This window comes from Juglans regia, chromosome 12 (genome assembly GCF_001411555.2).
Source record: "Juglans regia cultivar Chandler chromosome 12, Walnut 2.0, whole genome shotgun sequence".
NCBI lineage: Eukaryota > Viridiplantae > Streptophyta > Magnoliopsida > Fagales > Juglandaceae > Juglans > Juglans regia.
Window position 1 is genome coordinate 18558538 of NC_049912.1, and position 20255 is coordinate 18578792.

At 38.9% G+C, this 20255-nt stretch overlaps 2 protein-coding genes across 7 annotated transcripts; one reads left to right on the plus strand and one right to left on the minus strand.

The window, feature by feature from the left end:
• The first annotated feature begins 1249 nt into the window (after nucleotides 1-1249).
• On the plus strand, nucleotides 1250-9924 carry LOC108979885. The gene is made up of 4 exons (XM_018950652.2): nucleotides 1250-1417; nucleotides 5258-6168; nucleotides 6259-8342; nucleotides 8433-9924. The coding sequence occupies exons 3-4, from the start codon at nucleotides 8154-8156 to the stop codon at nucleotides 8889-8891; spliced, it is 648 nt and encodes a 215-aa protein (XP_018806197.2). The 5' UTR covers nucleotides 1250-1417; nucleotides 5258-6168; nucleotides 6259-8153; the 3' UTR covers nucleotides 8892-9924.
• A 3279-nt stretch (nucleotides 9925-13203) lies between these two features.
• Nucleotides 13204-18883, minus strand: LOC108979894 (pentatricopeptide repeat-containing protein At5g66520-like). Of its 6 annotated transcripts, none has more exons than XM_035683587.1 (4): nucleotides 18663-18864; nucleotides 16088-18523; nucleotides 14774-15044; nucleotides 13204-13718 (listed from the first exon to the last, which is right to left on the minus strand). In XM_035683587.1, the coding sequence occupies exon 2, from the start codon at nucleotides 18409-18411 to the stop codon at nucleotides 16534-16536; it is 1878 nt and encodes a 625-aa protein (XP_035539480.1). In that variant the 5' UTR covers nucleotides 18412-18523; nucleotides 18663-18864; the 3' UTR covers nucleotides 13204-13718; nucleotides 14774-15044; nucleotides 16088-16533. The 6 variants fall into 6 exon arrangements, with proteins under 6 accessions (XP_035539480.1, XP_035539477.1, XP_035539479.1 ...); XM_035683584.1 differs by having other exon boundaries at nucleotides 14501-15044; XM_035683586.1 differs by lacking the exon at nucleotides 13204-13718 and adding an exon at nucleotides 13730-14709.
• Nucleotides 18884-20255: the final 1372 nt, after the last annotated feature.

Consider the following 20255-nt stretch of genomic DNA (forward strand, 5'->3'; position numbering starts at 1 on the left):
TGCAAAGGAGTATGAGTGTGCAGTAGAAGAACAAAAAAAAGGTTCTAAACCTCACTATGGTTAGATTCCTCTACCTGTTGGCAGCCTAAAATTGAATGTTGATGGAATATTATTTCATGATCAAAGTAGATCTGGTGTGGGAATGATACTCCGAGATGATATTGGTAATGTGATCTTTATAGCTAGTAAACCCGAGCATGAGATCATTGATCCTATGGAAGTGAAACTTTTGGTTTTGCTAAGGGGCCTGCAATTATGTCTGCTCTTGGGAATTCATGATCTGCAAGTGGAAAGTGATACTTTGTTGGTTGTTCAAGAGTTTACAAAAGAGGAGGAGTTGATGTGTATATGGGGAAATCTAGTTCTTAAGATCAGAAATCTACTAAAAAGATTCCCAAAAGTTGTAATACAGAATAGAGGCCTTATGACCAATGCTGCAGCTGATTGTTTGGCAAAGTATTCATGGCATCTACATGACTTAATGGTTTGGTGGAACTCTTTTCCTGACATGGTTTCATATATCATTGAGCATGATGCCTTGTAGTTATTTTCTGATGAATGAAGTTTGTTGCTTTGTTATAAAATATATATATGTATATATATTAATATATAATAATATTACATGATAGTAATACTATGATGTTCATTGTTTACATATACTTATATAAAAAAAATATAATAATAATAACACTAGTATAATAACATTAATACTAAGTATAGTATATAATTAAGTTAAAAATAATTTAGACACTAGTATATTATAAGTATAATACTAATATATAATAAAACAAGTATAATAACATGTATTAAATTGAGTGATAAAAAAGTTATAAGAACTATAAATAAAATGATAACATATAATTAGACACTAATGGATTAATATTTACTAATAATCAATACTAACAATTATAAAACTATAAATAAAAAAACTTAGGGCTAAAACAAAGATAAAAAAAAAAAAAAAATTTAGGGTATAAAAGAAAGGGTTGAGTTTAGGGTTTAGAGGAAAAAAAAGAAAAAACCCAAAATAGGATTTAGGCCTTTTAGGAAGAAAATAATGGGTATAGGCGCCCAAAACGAAGCAACCCAGCCCAAGAGGCACAATCCATCCCACGTTCAAGCGAAACGACGCCGTTTTGACTTTGGTGTTAAGTTTCTACCCTCTTCCTGACCTCACCCTCACTCTTCAGTTTCTCACTTAACTGTTTCTCAGAAACCCTAGTCTAAGCCGGCTTCTCCCACCCACCCACCCAGCCCATTGCCTCTCTCTCTCTTCTCCCGCCGTGCAGCCGTCCATTGACTTCCCCTCACTGTCTGACCTCACCGAGTCACTCTCATTGACGTCACTCATTCTCATCGACTTATCGTCGTGCCACTGCCCATCGAGTCATCGGTGTCAGTTCCATCACTGTGGTTCGTAAGTGCCTCTTCCGTTCACAGTTAATTTTAATTTCTTGGTTGATTTTTTGTATGTTGATTTCCAGATTATTTTTTGTAAACTTAATTCCAGATTTTTTGGTTAATTTCGTAACTTTGTTGGTTGATATTGCATCTGCTAGGTTATTTTTTTGGTTGATTTTGTAGCTTTGTTTGTCGTTTTGTAAATCTGACTCCGCTCAGATAAGTCCAAGTCTGAGTTGGAATCGGAGGTAGGGCATTCCGACTCTTCCGATTCCAACTTCGGCTTGGTGAGTGCTAAGCCCTTGAGTCATATATAATACAAGCAAAATAAATAAAAATCAGGAGAGTACCAGAATTGTTTGTTAAGATAAATCATGCCAAAACCTATCTTTTTGGTCCAAGAACAATAACTCTTAAAATCTCCCTCTCTTGCGCTCTGTGCCAACCACAGGTTTTGGTCCTTTTGTTTTAGCAGTTCTTTCAGTTTGATATTTTTTGTTTATCTAATACAGACTCTCTTTTTTCTTTTTTTCACTTATATGTTTGCCTTTCCAAAAATATTCTCAAGGTAAAACTCTCTCTTCATTGGCCCCAGAGCAATTATTCTAGCTAACCACAAGTATTTTTTCTTTACTAGTGAGGTGCTGGGCACGTGCTGGGCACGTATGCCCCTTGCACACAGCACTTGGTTAAAAAAGAAGGCATATTTTAATTGGTTAAAAAAATAAGGCATAGTTTAGTGGTTAAAAAAATAAAGAAAATTTGAACCTCTTTTTGTCTAACGAAATGGAGACTCGAACAAGGTAGAAACTAATTTAGAGCATTGATAATGACTTCATCAAAGTTATTTTTAAAATTTAATGAAAAATACATGATTTTTATAAATCTAAAACTTTCATAGCCATAACTTCACATTAAATTAGCTATCGAATTTATCAAAATAATAATATAATATTATTTTTTTAATAAAAATATTTTTATTTTTTTTATATTTTACAATTATACTAATCATATGTTAATTAATAATTTAATTTGATTCTTACGTTATTATTACAAGATGGTTAAAAATTAAACGTGGATAAAAAGACCTTTGGAGATTAAAAGAGAATAAAAAATAGATTTGATAAGTGAATAGTAGCCATTCAAATTTGAAGAAACCAATCCATTTACTGTATCTCAAAACTTCACACTTATCTCTTTGGCTAATTTAATGAAGCTCTATTTTGATGAAATTCATTATATTTTACATTTAACTAGGCTTTTGATTAAGTCAATATCAATGCTCTGCCTGATGTAAATGAAAAAACTAAAAATGTATTGAAAAATATTCAAAGAACTACCAATGAATTAACCACATTCCATTCACGTACGTGTATTTGTTTGTCTTTTTGGTATAATTTTAGATTATAATAAATGCACGTTTAACATTAAAAAAAAATGTCACATCACGTTTCGTGTGGAGTATGAGAAAGTAGATCTTTTGTGTATAATCGTTAGATACAATCGTCGTGCAGTCGTCCTTGCCACGTCAGATTTAAAATGAATTGTAGAAGTTAAAAGCACATGGTCCACAACTCTCGATACTCATCATCCATAATTAAAAAGCCTTACCGCTCAAGGGATGATTCACGTAGTGCGTCATAGGCACAGAACCATTTTTTGCACAAACCACTTGCTCCACTTTGATGCGGACGCCTCAGCCATGCTCTCGTAGCACTTGCGTGTTGAATGACCCGATAGTGCTGCCCTCATGGAAATAGTAGTGAGATTTTGTATTTCAGCATCAAGGTGACGCTCCTCATCACCGTCCTCCACTTGATTGACTGTTGGAATATACAATGTGCCTATGGGGGCTGGTGACAGGTGTGCCAAAGATATTGCATAACTTTATGCAAAATGGATAGTCACATTCTAGAAATACTTCTAGTTATTATTCACATTTTTCAAACAATGAAACGTTTTGGTATACAATATTTGTTCAGAAATTGTAAAAAATGAAGGAAACATGTATTGGTTAAATTAGCTTACCCTAGTGGCATTTTTCCAATGCTCATCACTGGCCATCACGGGTGTCGAGAAAGCGTTACATCCCGTGCATGTCTATCCCATCAACTCGTCGAACTTGTGATGTCTCTTTTTCAATCGCTTTATTTTTTCCTTTACTTGTTCGGTAGTAAATCTTTCCGAACCAAGAGTATCAAGTCGTTCAACATACATTGCTTGATTTTCCTGGCCGTACTCGCCCCTCAGTAACGTTCCCAAGCATCATGTTTATCAGAGCATTATCTAACCCAACGAAAGTTATGTCCGGTGGGTATAACTTCCGGTGGGTTAGATAATGCTCTTATTGACATGATGCTTGTGGACGTTACTTAAGGGCTAGTACGGCCGGAAAAATCACGCTATATATGTTGAACGACTTGATAATCTTGGTTCGAAGAGATTTACTACCGAACAAGTAAGGGAGAAAATAAAGCGGCTGAAAAAGAGGCAGCACATGTTCAACGAGTTGATGGGACATACGGGTATGGGATGTGACTGTTCCACGACATCTGTGATAGCCAGTGATGAGCACTAGGCAAATGCCATCAGGGTAAGCTAATTTAACCAATACATATTTCATTCATTTTTTACAGTTTCTTAACAAATATGTTATACCAAAACGTGTCATTATTTGAACTAGGTGAGTACTGACAATAAGTATTTCCGGAATGCGGACTATCCATTTTGCGCCAAGTTATGCACTACCTTTGGCACGCCAGCCCCCACAGGCACATCGCATAGTCCAGCATCCAATCAAGTGGAGGACGTAGATGGGGAGCGTCACCTTGATGCTGGGATGCAGAATCCCACTACTATTTTCATAAGGACATCAATATCGGGTCCTTCAACACGCAAGTGCTACGAGGGCATGGCTGAGGCTTTCACCCTAAAATGGAGCAAGGGGTCTGCGCCAAAAATGGGCAGCGATGACAGTGATAGCTTTGCTGATTGTGTCAATTTGCTACTTAATATAAAGCCCAAGATGCTGGTGGAAAATTGGTTCCGTGCCTATAACGCTTTACGTGAATCATCACTTGAGCGATATGGCTTTTTAACTATGGATGATGAGTCTCGAGAGTTGTGGGCCATGCGCTTTTAACTTCTACAATTCATTTTAAATATGACGTGGCATGGACATCTGCATGCCAGTTGTATCTAACGACTGTATATAGAAGAACTGATTTCTCATACTCCACACGAAATGTGATGTGGCGTTTTTTTTCTAATGTTAAACATGCGTTTGTCATAACCTATAATTATACAAAAAGGCCAAATAAATGCACGTTTTGAATTGTCACCCCCACGCCCACGTTCACGTTCTTCCTCAGCTACATCTTCCCGCGAGCAACTTCTTCTTCCTCTACTAGCTCACCACTGTCTGGGACTACCGACGACGAACCCACCGCCAACATCAGCTTGCATCCACGAGTCTTCACATCCACATTCAACGTTACAGGTTTTTACTTTGAGTCTTTTTTACAAACACTTGGTATTCATTTCATGTGGAGAACATGTGGGTTTAGATAAAGAGTAAACAATTCATTTTAAATCTGACGCAGCACGAACGACTGCACCTCGGTTGTACCTAACGACTGTATATAGAAGAATTGAAAATATTAAAAGCGCATGGCCCACAACTCTCGATACTCATCATCCATAGTTAAAAAGTCATGCCGCTCAACGGATGATTCACGTAGGGCGTCATAAGTACGGAACCATTTTTCCACCGGAATTTTGGACTTTATTTTCAGCAGCAAAGTGACACAATCAGCAAAGCTATGATTGTCGTCGTCGCCGCCCATTTTTGGCGCAGACCCCTTGCTTCGCTTTGGTGCGGAAGCCTCAGCCATGCCCTCGTAGCACTTGCGTGTTGAAGGACCCGATGGTGCTGTCCTCGTGGAAATAGTAGTGGGATTCTGCATCTCAGCATCAAGGTGACGCTCCTAGCCACCGTCCTCCACTTGATTGGCTGATGGACTGTGCGATGAGCCTGTGGGGGCTGGCGTGCCAAAGATAGTGCATAACTTGGCGCAAAATGGATAGTCCGCGTTCTGGAAATACTTCTAGTCATTATTCACCTTTTTCGAATAATGACACGTTTCGGTATAACATAAAACTGTAAAAAATGAAGGAAACATGTATTGGTTAAATTAGCTTACCCCGGTGGCATTTTCCCAATGCTCATCACTGGCCATCATGGGTGTCGAGAAAGCGTTACATCCCGTGCATGTCTATCCCATCAACTCGTCGAACTTGTGATGTCTCTTTTTCAATCGCTTTATTTTTTCCTTTACTTGTTCGGTAGTAAATCTTTTCGAACCAAGAGTATCAAGTCGTTCAACATACATTGCTTGATTTTCCCGGCCGTACTCGCCCCTCAGTAACGTCCCCAAGCATCATGTTTATCAGAGCATTCTCTAACCCAACGAAAGTTATGTCCGGTGGGTATAACTTCCGGTGTGTTAGATAATGCTCTTATTGACATGATGCTTGTGGACGTTACTTAAGGGCTAGTACGGCCGGAAAAATCACGCTATATATGTTGAACGACTTGATAATCTTGGTTCGAAGAGATTTACTACCGAACAAGTAAGGGAGAAAATAAAGCGGCTGAAAAAGAGGCAGCACATGTTCAACGAGTTGATGGGACATACGGGTATGGGATGTGACGGTTCCACGACATCTGTAATAGCCAGTGATGAGTACTGGGCAAATGCCATCAGGGTAAGCTAATTTAACCAATACATGTTTCATTCATTTTTTACAGTTTCTTAACAAATATGTTATACCAAAACGTGTCATTATTTGAACTAGGTGAGTAATGACAATAAGTATTTCCGGAATGCGGACTATCCATTTTGCGCCAAGTTATGCACTACCTTTGGCACGCCAGCCCCCACAGGCACATCGCATAGTCCAGCATCCAATCAAGTGGAGGACGTAGATGGGGAGCGTCACCTTGATGCTGGGATGCAGAATCCCACTACTATTTTCATGAGGACATCAACATCGGGTCCTTCAACACGCAAGTGCTACGAGGGCATGACTGAGGCTTTCTCCCCAAAATGGAGCAAGGGGTCTGCGCCAAAAATGGGCAGCGATGACAGTGATAGCTTTGCTGATTGTGTCAAGTTGCTACTTAATATAAAGCCCAAGATGCTGGTGGGAAATTGGTTCCGTGCCTATGACGCTTTACGTGAATCATCACTTGAGCGATATGGCTTTTTAACTATGGATGATGAGTCTCGAGAGTTGTGGGCCATGCGCTTTTAACTTCTACAATTCATTTTAAATATGACGTGGCATGGACATCTGCATGCCAGTTGTATCTAACGACTGTATATAGAAGAACTGATTTCTCATACTCCACACGAAATGTGATGTGGCTTTTTTTTTCTAATGTTAAACATGCGTTTGTCATAACCTATAATTATACAAAAAGGCCAAACAAATGCACGTTTTGAATTGTCACCCCCACGCCCACGTTCACGTTCTTCCTCAGCTACATCTTCCCGCAAGCAACTTCTTCTTCCTCTGCTAGCTCACCACTGTCTGGGACTACCGACGACGAACCCACCGCCAACATCAGCTTGCATCCACGAGTCTTCACAACCACATTCAACGTCACAGGTTTTTACTTTGAGTCTTTTTTACAAACAATTGGTATTCATTTCATGTAGAGAACATGTGGGTTTAGATAAAGAGTAAACAATTCATTTTAAATCTGACGCAGCACGAACGACTGCACCTCGATTGTACCTAACGACTGTATATAGAAGAATTGAAAATATTAAAAGCGCATGGCCCACAACTCTCGATACTCATCATCCATAGTTAAAAAGCCATGCCGCTCAACGGATGATTCACGTAGGGCGTCATAAGTACGGAACCATTTTTCCACCGGAATCTTGGACTTTATATTCAGCAGCAAAGTGACACAATCAGCAAAGCTATGATTGTCGTCGCCGCGGCCCATTTTTGGCGCAGACCCCTTGCTTCGCTTTGGTGCGAAAGCCTCAGCCATGCCCTCGTAGCACTTGCGTGTTGAAGGACCCGATGGTGCTGTCCTCGTGGAAATAGTAGTGGGATTCTGCATCTCAGCATCAAGGTGACGCTCCTAGCCACCGTCCTCCACTTGATTGGCTGATGGACTGTGCGATGAGCCTGTGGGGGCTTGCGTGCCAAAGATAGTGCATAACTTGGCGCAAAATGGGTAGTCCGCGTTCTAGAAATACTTCTAGTCATTATTCACCTTGTTCGAATAATGACACGTTTCGGTATAACATAAAATTGTAAAAAATGAAGGAAACATGTATTGGTTAAATTAGATTACCCCGGTGGCATTTTCCCAATGCTCATCACTGGCCATCACGGGTGTCGAGAAAGCGTTACATCCCGTGCATGTCTATCCCATCAACTCGTCGAACTTGTGATGTCTCTTTTTCAATCGCTTTATTTTTTCCTTTACTTGTTCGGTAGTAAATCTTTTCGAACCAAGAGTATCAAGTCGTTCAACATACATTGCTTGATTTTCCCGGCCGTACTCGCCCCTCAGTAACGTCCCCAAGCATCATGTTTATCAGAGCATTCTCTAACCCAACGAAAGTTATGTCCGGTGGGTATAACTTCCGGTGGGTTAGATAATGCTCTTATTGACATGATGCTTGTGGACGTTACTTAAGGGCTAGTACGGCCGGAAAAATCACGCTATGTATGTTGAACGACTTGATAATCTTGGTTCGAAGAGATTTACTACCGAACAAGTAAGGGAGAAAATAAAGCGGCTGAAAAAGAGGCAGCACATATTCAACGAGTTGATGGGACATACGGGTATGGGATGTGACGGTTCCACGACATCTGTGATAGCCAGTGATGAGCACTGGGCAAATGCCATCAGGGTAAGCTAATTTAACCAATACATGTTTCATTCATTTTTTACAGTTTCTTAACAAATATGTTATACCAAAACGTGTCATTATTTGAACTAGGTGAGTAATGACAATAAGTATTTCCGGAATGCGGACTATCCATTTTGCGCCAAGTTATGCACTACCTTTGGCACGCCAGCCCCCACAGGCACATCGCATAGTCCAGCATCCAATCAAGTGGAGGACGTAGATGGGGAGCGTCACCTTGATGCTGGGATGCAGAATCCCACTACTATTTTCATGAGGACATCAACATCGGGTCCTTCAACACGCAAGTGCTACGAGGGCATGGCTGAGGCTTTCTCCCCAAAATGGAGCAAGAGGTCTGCGCCAAAAATGGGCAGCGATGACAGTGATAGCTTTGCTGATTGTGTCAATTTGCTACTTAATATAAAGCCCAAGATGCTGGTGGAAAATTGGTTCTGTGCCTATGACGCTTTACGTGAATCATCACTTGAGCGATATGGCTTTTTAACTATGGATGATGAGTCTCGAGAGTTGTGGGCAATGCGCTTTTAACTTCTACAATTCATTTTAAATATGACGTGGCATGGACATCTGCATGCCAGTTGTATCTAACGACTGTATATAGAAGAACTGATTTCTCATACTCCACACGAAATGTGATGTAGCGTTTTTTTCTAATGTTAAACGTGCGTTTCTCATAACCTAAAATTATACAAAAAGACCAAACAAATACACGTTTTGAGTTGTCACCCCAACGCCCACGTTCTTCCTCAGCAACTTCTTCTTCCTCTGCTAGCTCACCACTGTCTAGGACTACCGACGACGAACCCACCGCCAACATCAGCTTGCATCCACGAGTCTTCACATCCACATTCAACATCACAGGTTTTTACTTTGAGTCTTTTTTACAAACACTTGGTATTCATTTCATGTAGAGAACATGTGGGTTTTGATAAAGAGTAAACAATTCATTTTAAATCTGACGTAGCATGGACGACTGCACGTCGGTTGTACCTAACGACTGTATATGGAAGAATTGAAAATATTAAAAGTGCATGGCCCACAACTCTAGATACCCATCATCCATAGTTAAAAAGTCCTGCCGCTCAAGGGATGATTCACGTAGCTCGTCATAGGCTCGGAACCATTTTTGCACCGGAATCTTGAACTTTATATTCAGCAACAAAGTGACAATCCGCAAAGCTATGATTGTCGTCATTGCCCATTTTTGGTGCAGGCCCCTTGCTTCGCTTTGGTGCGGAAGCCTTAGCCATGCCCTCGTAGCACTTGCGTGTTGAAGGACCCGATGGTACTGTCCTCATGGAAATAGTTGTGGGATTTTGCATCTCAGCATCAAGGTGACACTCATCACCACCGTCCTCCACTTGATTGGCTGATGGACTGTGCAATGTGCCTGTGGGGGCTGCGTGCCAAAGATAGTGCATAACTTGGCGCAAAATAGGTAGTCCGCGTTCCGAAAATACTTCTTGTCATTATTCAAGTTGTTCGAATAATGACACGTTTTGGTATAACGTATTTGTTACGAAGCTGTAAAAAATAAAGGAAACATGTATTGGTTAAATTAGCTTACCCTGGTGGTGTTTACTCAATGCTCATTGCTGGCTATCACAGATGTCGAGGAAGCGTTCCATCCCATGCCCGTCTGTCCCATCAACTCGTCGAATATATGCTGCCTCTTTTTCAATCACCTGATTTTTTCTCTCAATTGTTCGACAGTAAATCACTTCGAATCAAGAGTATCTAGTCGTTCAACTTACATTACGTGTTTTTGCCGGATGAACTTTCCCGACCGTACTCGCCTGCACTTTCGTCCCCAAGCATCATGTTAATAAGAGGATTCGGTTTTGAGAACATCTTTTTAATTCTAACGTGGCATGGACAACTGCACGTTAGTTGTATCTAACGAATGTATAAAGAAGAACTGCTTTCTCATACTCCACATGAAATGTGATGTGGCATTTTTTTCTAATGTTAAACGTGTGTTTATCACAACCTAAAATTATACCAAAAAGTCAAACAAATACACGTTTTGAATTTCCCCCTCGTACACCCACGTTCACGTTATTCCTCAACATCTTTTTCTCGCCTGCAACTTCTTCTTCCTCTTCTAGCTCACCAATGTCTGGGACTGCCGACGAGAACCTAGCGACGACAGACCCATCGCCAACGTCAACTTGCATCCACGTGTTTTCATATCCACATTCAACGTCACAAGATTTTACTTTGAGTCTTTTTTACAAACACTTACTATTCATTTCATTTAGAGAACATGTGCGTTTATAAAAAGAGTAAACAATTCATTTTAAATCTGACATCGTATGGACGACTCCACGTCGGTTGTATCCAACGACTGTATACATATAGGAGAACTGCAAATATTATAGGTAATTTGTGATAAAAGTTTTAGATGGGCTAAATTTTGAATTGATTTATTTTTCATATCTAACGCCTGCAAGTTAAAAACTCAAGCCCAACCCGTCTGGAAGCCCAGCCCAAAGAGAAAAAGCCCAGCCCCTGGTTAAACGACACAACGTCCTGCCCAGTTAGAAAAATAAAAATAAAAATGAAGGAAATCAATTGCTACAGGAAATGATAGAATCAAATCATATTACATTAAAAATTGTAAATCTACTTGAAATAGTGTTATTAATATCAGATATGTTATTGAGCTATTAAAATTATCCGACAATCAAAGAGATATTTACGTTTGGAAATGATATATCTAAATAAGTCATTAAATAAAAATCATTTATAAAAGAGAAAAATAATATATAAATAACTCAAAAGAAAATGAAATAAAATGTTGTGTAACATTAAAATTTATTTTTGAAAGATTTTATATTTCTATCCCATTTTTATGGACAGTTACTATTTATTTAGAAGCAAAAAAAAAAAAAAAAAAAGACCAGACAAATATAAATACAGTATAAAGCAAATAAATAAACAATTATTGGACACGATCACTAATGGCCTAACATGTTGTTGGTAATTGGTTTTGGGTTGCGGAAGAATTCTCTAATTAAAATGAAATTATTAATTAATATATGAAGTGTATTTGTAAAATATATATAAAAAAAAAAATCTGTTAAATATTATTAAAATATATAATATTATTTTATTATTTTTACTTTAAGATAACTAATCTAATATGAATTCACCTAACAAAAAGTTGATGCTATATCTAAAAGTTGAGATTCTAGTTAAATTTTGAACTTGGCAATGACTATGCCCTTAAGACTTACATCTACTTTTTTTTTTTTTTTAATGAAAATAGGCTTCATTTCATTAAATCGAAATTACAGCTGTGACTAATTAATACAAATTACAAGCCAAACTATTCATCTCTTAGGGACTCCCCTGCCCACAAATTTCTTTGTGACGAACATTGTCTTAACTTTTATAAACTCTCATGACACAGAGAAAGCGCTCTGTAAAAATAGAACTAAACGATTCATCTTCCAAAGGAAGAGTGATACTATCACATTTCATACTCCTAAGGAGGAGTATATGCTATGGAGACTAAATCTAATAGCCTCTATTTTTTTTTTACCTAAAACAAAATAACAAAATTGCAAATACATAGAAAGTTATCCAGACCTTTGCTCTCAAGTTCCACCTTCTCGAAAGAACACTTAAAGAATAAATTCTGGAAGTGTAAACTCAAACTCATACTTTAAAAACATAAAAATTCTTGACTCCCATTTAAAACTCCCTAACTCAGACCAAGACTAAAATTAAAACTAAGATTAAGAACCAAGACCCCTTATTCATCCCACAAAACCAAATTAAATAGATTTCAAAACTCAAATCCGGAAACAAAATATATACGACTACAATCTAGCCTACAAATCTAGAAAATAATTTGTAAAGATTGATATTAACATAAAAGGAAATTATCCCAAGAATATTGAAATTATCTAAAATGGAAGATTTAGTGATAGCGACTTGAATCGCGGAGTTCAGAAGAATTTGGTTGTCAGCAGATTGATTGTGAAACTGGAAAGGGTCTCACCGGGTAGATGTTGTATGCGCTGAATATAACTAACAGGAAGGTTACAAATGAACAGGCGTGGAGGTCACAAAGACCACATGGCTCTCTCCTCACCTACCAAGTGAAAAGACTCCTGAGTTGGATGAAAGACTCGTCTCGCCTTTTCTAGTTGTTGCCCACGATGTTGTTTAGGTTAGTCTTTTAAGTTGGTTGTTTAGACTAGTCACCTAATCTAACCGCATAGAGCCTTGTCGCCAAATCTTTGCGCCTTCAGGTTGCGTGTCTCCTTGCCTACCAAGAGATAAGTCTTCTCGCCTTTGGACGAGAGAAATCTCTTCAATGCCCACGGGACAAGACTCCTCGCCCAAATCTCATCGGCTCTCTTCAGATCTTATTGCCTCTCATTGGTCTGGATCCGTAGTCTCTTCTTTTGTACCAAAATGCTCTCCTTTTGTATTAAATCTTCTCATTCCTTCAAATCCAAGAAAATAAATATATGCAGAAATAAAATAAGATCAATAGTTTTGAAGGAAAAATGACAATTTTTATAAATAAAATAATGATAAAAATTATATAAAAATAACACTTATCATATATGATAATCCATCTTTATTCATTGAATACAGTACTGCCTAGCAAAATTTGAATTTGTTTGTGTTTAATGAAATAACCAAAACACATAATCAAATCGATGACATCTTAAATTTAATGGGCATTTCTGCCTATCTTTAGAGAGGAGTTTCTAGGGAATTATCTTGATTTCCTTAGATACAAGCAAGAAGTTCAAATTAAGTCAAGGAATGGTGTTTCAAAGATCAATATTCTAAAGCACATGATAATCTAGCCAAGGACTTCAAATTAGGTCAAGGAATTTTGTCTCATGTCTGTATGGTACAAGTATGTAATGCACCTCAAGTTACTTAAAGAGAAATACATAGAAATTGCTCACTTCAAGGGGAGCATCTCTATTGAAGAAAGGAAGAAGATGATAAGAGAAAGAGAAATAGAATTTGCATTAACTTTTTGAATAGATGAAACCTAGAGCTCCTGACTCATACGTAAGGAAGATGACCCCTACATGGGTCTGTGCTAACACAACTAAGAGCATACAAGAAAATAAAACTAAGGGCCCAAGCCCACTAGTTACATTATAGTCCAAATAACCTGCCAAATCATAATAAAATCAATTGTAAATGGAATTAAACTAGCCCAAGGCCCATGCCCAAGCACTTCATTCGTGGGTTGTGACAAAGTATTGCCTTCTTTATCTCTCTCTTTGATACTTCTGCGACTGCTGGACCTTTCTCTTCCATTTATCATTTCCGGCTCGTCAATTCTTTTCTTCTATCTCTTGAACCTAGCGTTTCCTTCAAAAGGTTTGAGCATGAACACGAGAGCAGCATAAGACAACATGCGAAAATTAAAATCATTCAGTTGATAAGATATTCTGGCTATTCGAAAAAATAAATCAAATACAAACAAAGATTGTTGTCCAAACTACATGTGCTCTTCTTACACATGGTCATGGAAACTAATTTTGATGGTGCAGGGTAAATTTATCACCCAAGAGGTTGTGTGCAAGGTCACAAAAAGATATGCAGATAAGCAAGAGTATGCAAATCATAGGTTTTTTTTTTTCCAAAAATAAGGAAAAGAAAAAAGAGGTGCATATCAGAGTCATTGACAGCTTGAACAAACACCACTGCCGTAAAGTCATTACTATTACCAATTTCAGTTCTATTTATGTTGTGGAAATATCAATCAATTTTCACTTTCAGTTTCAGTTGGTTATTTATTTAACATAGGGCCAATAACACATTTTACATTCAACACATAGTAAGCAGAAATTTTATAATGCTCAATATGAATCCAATCAATCCCTAAAGCATAGGTCGGGATCATTACATGAAGTGCCCAACCTTCTACATAATCTCTCTGGCAGTTTCCAATTTATCTGAAGTGAACCACCTCATGCAGAAGATTACATTTAATAACACAACTATAGGGCCTAAATTTACAAAAATGGCACATCCCAAAAGCACATGAGGTTGAATCGTTGAGCAAGCAACTCACAGCAATGCAAACCCATAAGTGTTAGAGAATAATCTGGCAAAATTAGAAGTGCCACAGAAAATCTATGTCAACAAACCTATGGTTTGGCTCTGTTTGGTCGCTGAGTTTTAGGGGGAGGAAAAACGATACTTCTTCAAGAATGTTGATAGTTGAGTACCAAAAGAAATTTCCTCCTCTCGTTTACGCCTAAAACTATCCGAGTCAGTTGAAGACAGAAACTCAACAGCTTGAAACCATAAACAGAGAATTCCGCACAATTTCAATGTTTCCTTTCTTCCACTTTCCCTGCAACCGATCGTATCAAATGAAAAAAACGCTAACATATAATCTCGTTGAAACACTGACATACCAACTCTTGCCGGCAGTATCTTTGAGTTGCTTTCTCATCAACTTGTTTAACTTTCTTGGGTCATTCGGAGGGACGAAGAGTCCATCAACGAGCTCGGATTGGGATCTCCAAAAGTGCAGTCGCTTCAGTGGTTTTGGGATTTGCTCAGAGACTCATTATGGGGCTTGTTTTTTTCCTTGTTGATCAGTAAACAGACCCATGCGTTCCTAATGACAAAGTTGGCAGCTTCTGTTCCCATGAAAGCCCAATCACTAGCTGGCTTTCAGTCATTCTAGATTTGGAAAAAGAAAAGGAACAACAAAATTACTCAAACTCAAATGGCTCAGATATCAAACATTGCATGCAAATATAATTCAAGAAAAAACAATCAGCAATGCCCCAATCAATTATTACCTTCGTTCTGTTTGTTAAGATATATAAAGAAAAACATTGGAGTTACCTATAACTGCTCTGGGGCTAATGAAGCGAAAGTTTTAACCTTGAAAATTGTTTTGGAAAGGCAAAAGGATAATTGAAAATAAAAATAATACTGAAAAAGACAAAAAAAAAAAAAAAAACAACCTCAACGAACTGTTAGAACCGAAGGACAGAAACCTGTAGTAGGTATAGAGTGCAGAGAGGGGGTTTTTGAGACTTCTATGTTCATAGGGCTTTGGAATTTGGCTTTGTTTTGGATGAAGAAGTTGAAGAGAATCCAAAGTCCGAACAGCTAAGGCCAACGTAAGATTTAGTAAGGAAAGAAACCCATATTCATACGCAATCAATCGAAGGTAATTGTTTCTCCTACCGCCCTGGCATCAAGATTATATATCTATATGATGGATTTAGGAAGCAAGCAGCCATAGAGAGAGGGTGGCTGAACTGTGAAGTGGGGGTTTCCAGGAAACAGATACCTGCTTTACAGGAGTTACATCCTCAGATTTCTCAGAGTCCTTTCGATCTAAATTGATTGATTTCAAGGTCAATTGGGATTTTAAAAAAGAAAAAAGACTCAGATTGTTGAAAAAAATTATGCACGGGATATGATTAACATAATCAAGTTAGATGACCACACAAAATAGACGAAAGCTATGGTGAAGACATAATTAACCCAAGCACAACTGCAATCTATTTATGAGTTCAACAGACTACTCTACTTTTGTAATATATCATTTTTTGTTGATGAATAATATCACACTATATTTAGGTAGAAACTGGGATCGAAGGAAGTATTATCTCACTATTTGTGGTTTAGTAGAGTATGTTTGGTCACCCTGAAAAATTTCACAGGGTTATAAAATCATAAATTTCATCTCCTCAGCAAGAAGATCATACCTCACATCCCGCTTCACTTTTTCAAACCACATATATTTAGTTGCAGACGTGCCAACTTTTGAGCATATAGAGAGAGCCAGAAGACTAGTTACCATCTGAAGTGCCCTCATGCAGATGGTGTCAACAGAGATGAGTAGTTATCAGTCACAATTTTGGTACCTGTGACCTGTTTAGTGTACCCCACTTCCACAAGTAGCTCATAACAAATATAAGATTCACCCAATAACCAACTCAAACAATCCAAACCATAGATAGCTCTTTTCTTAGAGCTTTGTGGGAACCTCAATAAGCAATGAAGAGGTTTGCTAATTAAATCTTCTAAGAAACCAAGTAGAGCACGTATAAATACTTATAGTATGTATTAGCAATCCCTTTTTGATGAGTTTTAAGGACAACCAACATGATTGCCTGTCCATTCAGGCAAAACAAAAGATGCACACATGGGTTTACCAGTAATCTTTACAAGAACACTCTCCCATTCTAAAATGGTGGAAGCGATTGCGATCCCTGACGATTATTTGGCGATCATAAACCTTTGAGATGAGCTTAGTTACATTGTGACAATCTTTACAGACTCGCAGATTCTTTGTGATACGAAGAGTCTCTCCTGGTTTAGTCTTTAACAGGCCAAAGGCAATTGCCAGTTTTTCACTGTGGTAGTACAGGGGCTTCTCCTTTTCCTCCTCCTCAATATCAAAACAAGATACTCCATCTGTGTTAGGTACATAGCTGACAAATCTTATACGCTCCAACATCTCGTCTACCTTGGCATAAATCTCTGCAGCTTGAGGATGAGCACTTTCCCCTGCTATGAATTCATTGAGGACACCCTCCAATTCGATCATGGAAACACCAGGAACTTTCTTCACTCCCCTGTCATTCATCAGTTTCCTCACATTGGCCACATCTTCCCATCTACCAGCATTGGCATATAGGTTGGCTAATAACACATAGCGCCCACTGTTATTGGACTCTAGTTCAATTACTCTCTTCCCCACTTCCTCTCCCAACTTAACGTTTCCATGAATTTTACAAGCTCCAAAAAGAGCACCCAGGACACTTGCGTCAGGGCTCATGGGCATATCATTGATAAGCTTTCTTGCTTCCTCCAGCATTCCAGCTCTTCCAAGAATATCAACCATGCATCCAAAATGTTCTCTTTTGGGTTCAATACCATGTACTTCAACCATATGATGGAAGTAATGACGCCCTTCCTCAACTAACCCCGAATGAGCACATGCACTGAGGAGGTGCACGAAAGTGATGTTATCAGGAGCTACCATCTGCCTCTCCATCTCTTTAAAGAGCTGAATGGCAGACTCTCCTTTCCCATTTATTGCTAGACCACCAATCATGCAATTCCATGAAGATATTCCCTTGTGGGGTAACCCATTGAAAACCTCAAAAGCTGTCCCCAAGCAACCACACTTACAGTACATGTCAATAATAGTTGCTGCAAGCTTTGAGTCCAATTCAATTCCACTTTTGTCGATATACCCATGTATCCACTTCCCTTGCTCTAAAGCTCCTAAACCTGTACAAGCTGACAACATACTAGCCGCCACAAACTTATCCAATACCACCTTTTCAGCTCGCATCCTGTCAAACAAAGCAAATGCCTCATGGAAACGATAGCTCTGAACATGGGCTGCAATCATGGCATTCCAAGAAACAGAATTCCTCTCTGGCATGAGCTTAAAAACTTCAAAAGCCTTGTCAACAAACCCCCACCGTGAGTACCCACTAATTAAACTGGTCCAAGACACAACATTCCGCACAAGCATCTTATCAAAGACCATTCTTGCTTTCTCCAAAGACTGAAAAGTCACGTACATATAAATCAAATTATTTTGAGAATAAACATCTGCTTCAAACCCGAATTTTACAACATGGGCATGTACTTGTTTCCCCTCTTCAATAGCATTATCGTCGCTACAAGCTCTTATAACAGTAGGGAGGGTAAATCCATTGGGTGTAACAGATTCGTGCAACATCTGCGAGTACAAGAGAACGCAGTTTCTGGGGAGTTGACATTGCAAGTAACCTCTCATTATGGTATTGTAAATGAAGGTATCTGGCTGAGGAATTGTATCAAAAACTTGTAGAGCATAACGCAGATCACCATTTTTGGAGATAGCACAGAACCTGACAACTCTGCCCATAGCATCGTTATCGGCCGAGAGGCCGAGTCGTATGAGTTGGGAGTGATACTGCTTGAGCTGAGACATGGAAGAGCATGACACGAGACCGAGCAATGGTGAAAGGTGCGAACTGGGCGAGCTTATATGCTGTGGGGCGGCTTGAAGGAGCTGGAGTGAGATCATTTTCTTTGTGAGACTCCCTGAGCAGTGAGGGCCCCTATACTTTGAACCTCTTATTTTCAATCAATGAACACTCCTTAGCTGAGTGTTCGTGCAGAGTAAGCGGTTACTACCCCTACACTTCGAACATCGTATTTTCAGTCAAAAGACTAATCGTAACCGGCTTCCAATTAAAGCCAGATAGCAATATTCACAACCATATCACAATAATTACACACAGAGAGAGAGAGAGAGAGAGATTAATAAGAACATACGCAAGGGCTCGGAAATTCTCGCTTGATGTCACTATTCCAGCTGAGGGCCCATCGGCAAGTCCCTCGCCATTGTAGCCGGAGACTTGCCCCTCTGCCTCCACAAAATTTCCGGCGAACGTAGGATCAAGAATTATCAGAGATAAGATAGAAGGTTCGGGTGGTAAGCCACGTTGATGATTGCATTCCAACGAAGAAGTCTTGTAACGAATTCGAACCATCTTAAAAAATTTTTAAAAAAATACAAATTTATAAACATATAGGGATTAACTTCAAACAGGATTAGGTGAATAAAGGAATTTTATACCCTCCAATCAAAATTTTACACGTAAACATTTTAAGAGAAGAACAATAGAACCACTCACAGGCAAATCCCACTTTCTCTTTATAGTTTCTCCCCTCTCTCCTTCCCCCCTCGTTCTCTCTCTCTTTCTCCCCCTCTCCTCTCTCTTCCTCCGTTTTTTTCTATGGCGACTGATTTTTGGCATATGCATCCAAATTTTTGTGCTTTTCTTTATGAATTTGAAAATGTTTAATAGACAACAAAAACCCAAAAAGATTCGAACCCATCGTCACGGAATTTACCATCTTTTTTTTCTTCCTCAAAGAAGCTATATATAAAGCTGCTATGTTCTACTCCCAGCAAGAAGAGAAAAAAAAAAAATAAGAATTCGCACTACTATAAATGTTCTACTCGCAGCAATAAGAGAGAAAAAATCTTAGCAATGGCAGAGTGAGGAGAGAGAGAGCACTAGAGAAGGGAGAGAGTGAGCGACAAGAAGAAAGAAGGGGGAAAAAGGAAAGGAAAAGGAGAAGGGGGGTGTACGTAGGAAACATTGTGTCATTGACGGAGTTTTATTTGAGAAAGGTGTCAACAATGAGGCTTTCAGGGAGACCATGTCTCAAGTTTGGAGGCATGGATGGGTGAGATTCAAGGATTTGGGTGATCAATGTTTCTTGATTGAGTTTTAGCAGGTGCATGATAAAGAGAAGGTGCTTAGTGGTCGCCCATGGTTCTTTGATAGGAACTTATTAACTTTGCTAGAGGTGGATGAGACTGTGTCCATCAATGCTTTGCAGCTTATTTTTGAACCATTTTGGGTTCAACTCCACAAACTTCCTTTGGCTGCAATGACAGAAGAGGTGGGGGAACAATTTGGATCCTCACTTGGGCATGTCATGAGGGTTGATGCTGGGTCTGATGGTTCTGCATGGTGGCAGTTGGTCTCCATAAAACTCTCTTGCAAGGAAAGTTGTTGGTGTTCGAGGAGTAGTAGTATTGGATATCTTTTAAATATGGGAGATTGCAAAACTTCTGTTTTCAGTGTGGCGTCTTGTTTCGTAAGGGGAAGAGCTGCTCAAGGCCAAGATTTGAACAACAAAAGGATGATCTGAAATCCCAGCAGTATGGCCCTTGGCTTAGAGCACGACTTATGAATACTAATATCTTTGATGGTTGTAAGTATGGTGGCTCTTCTGGCCAAAACCACCATCAGAGGGGACAACAAGCAGAAGGGAGGGGAGGTGACATGGATGAAGTTGTTTTAGGAAAGAAGGTGGTGAGGGAGGATGTTAAGGCTGAAGTGTAGGAGTTTC

Coding starts and splice junctions, on each gene's coding strand:
- LOC108979894 (XM_035683587.1), bottom strand. CDS start 18,411: ATGATCTCACTCCAGCTCCTTCAAGCCGCCCCACAGCATATAAGCTCG.
- LOC108979885 (XM_018950652.2), top strand. CDS start 8,154: ATGTATGTTGAACGACTTGATAATCTTGGTTCGAAGAGATTTACTACC. Junction 8,343..8,432: donor ACTGGGCAAATGCCATCAGG/GTAAGCTAATTT, acceptor TATTTGAACTAG/GTGAGTAATGACAATAAGTA.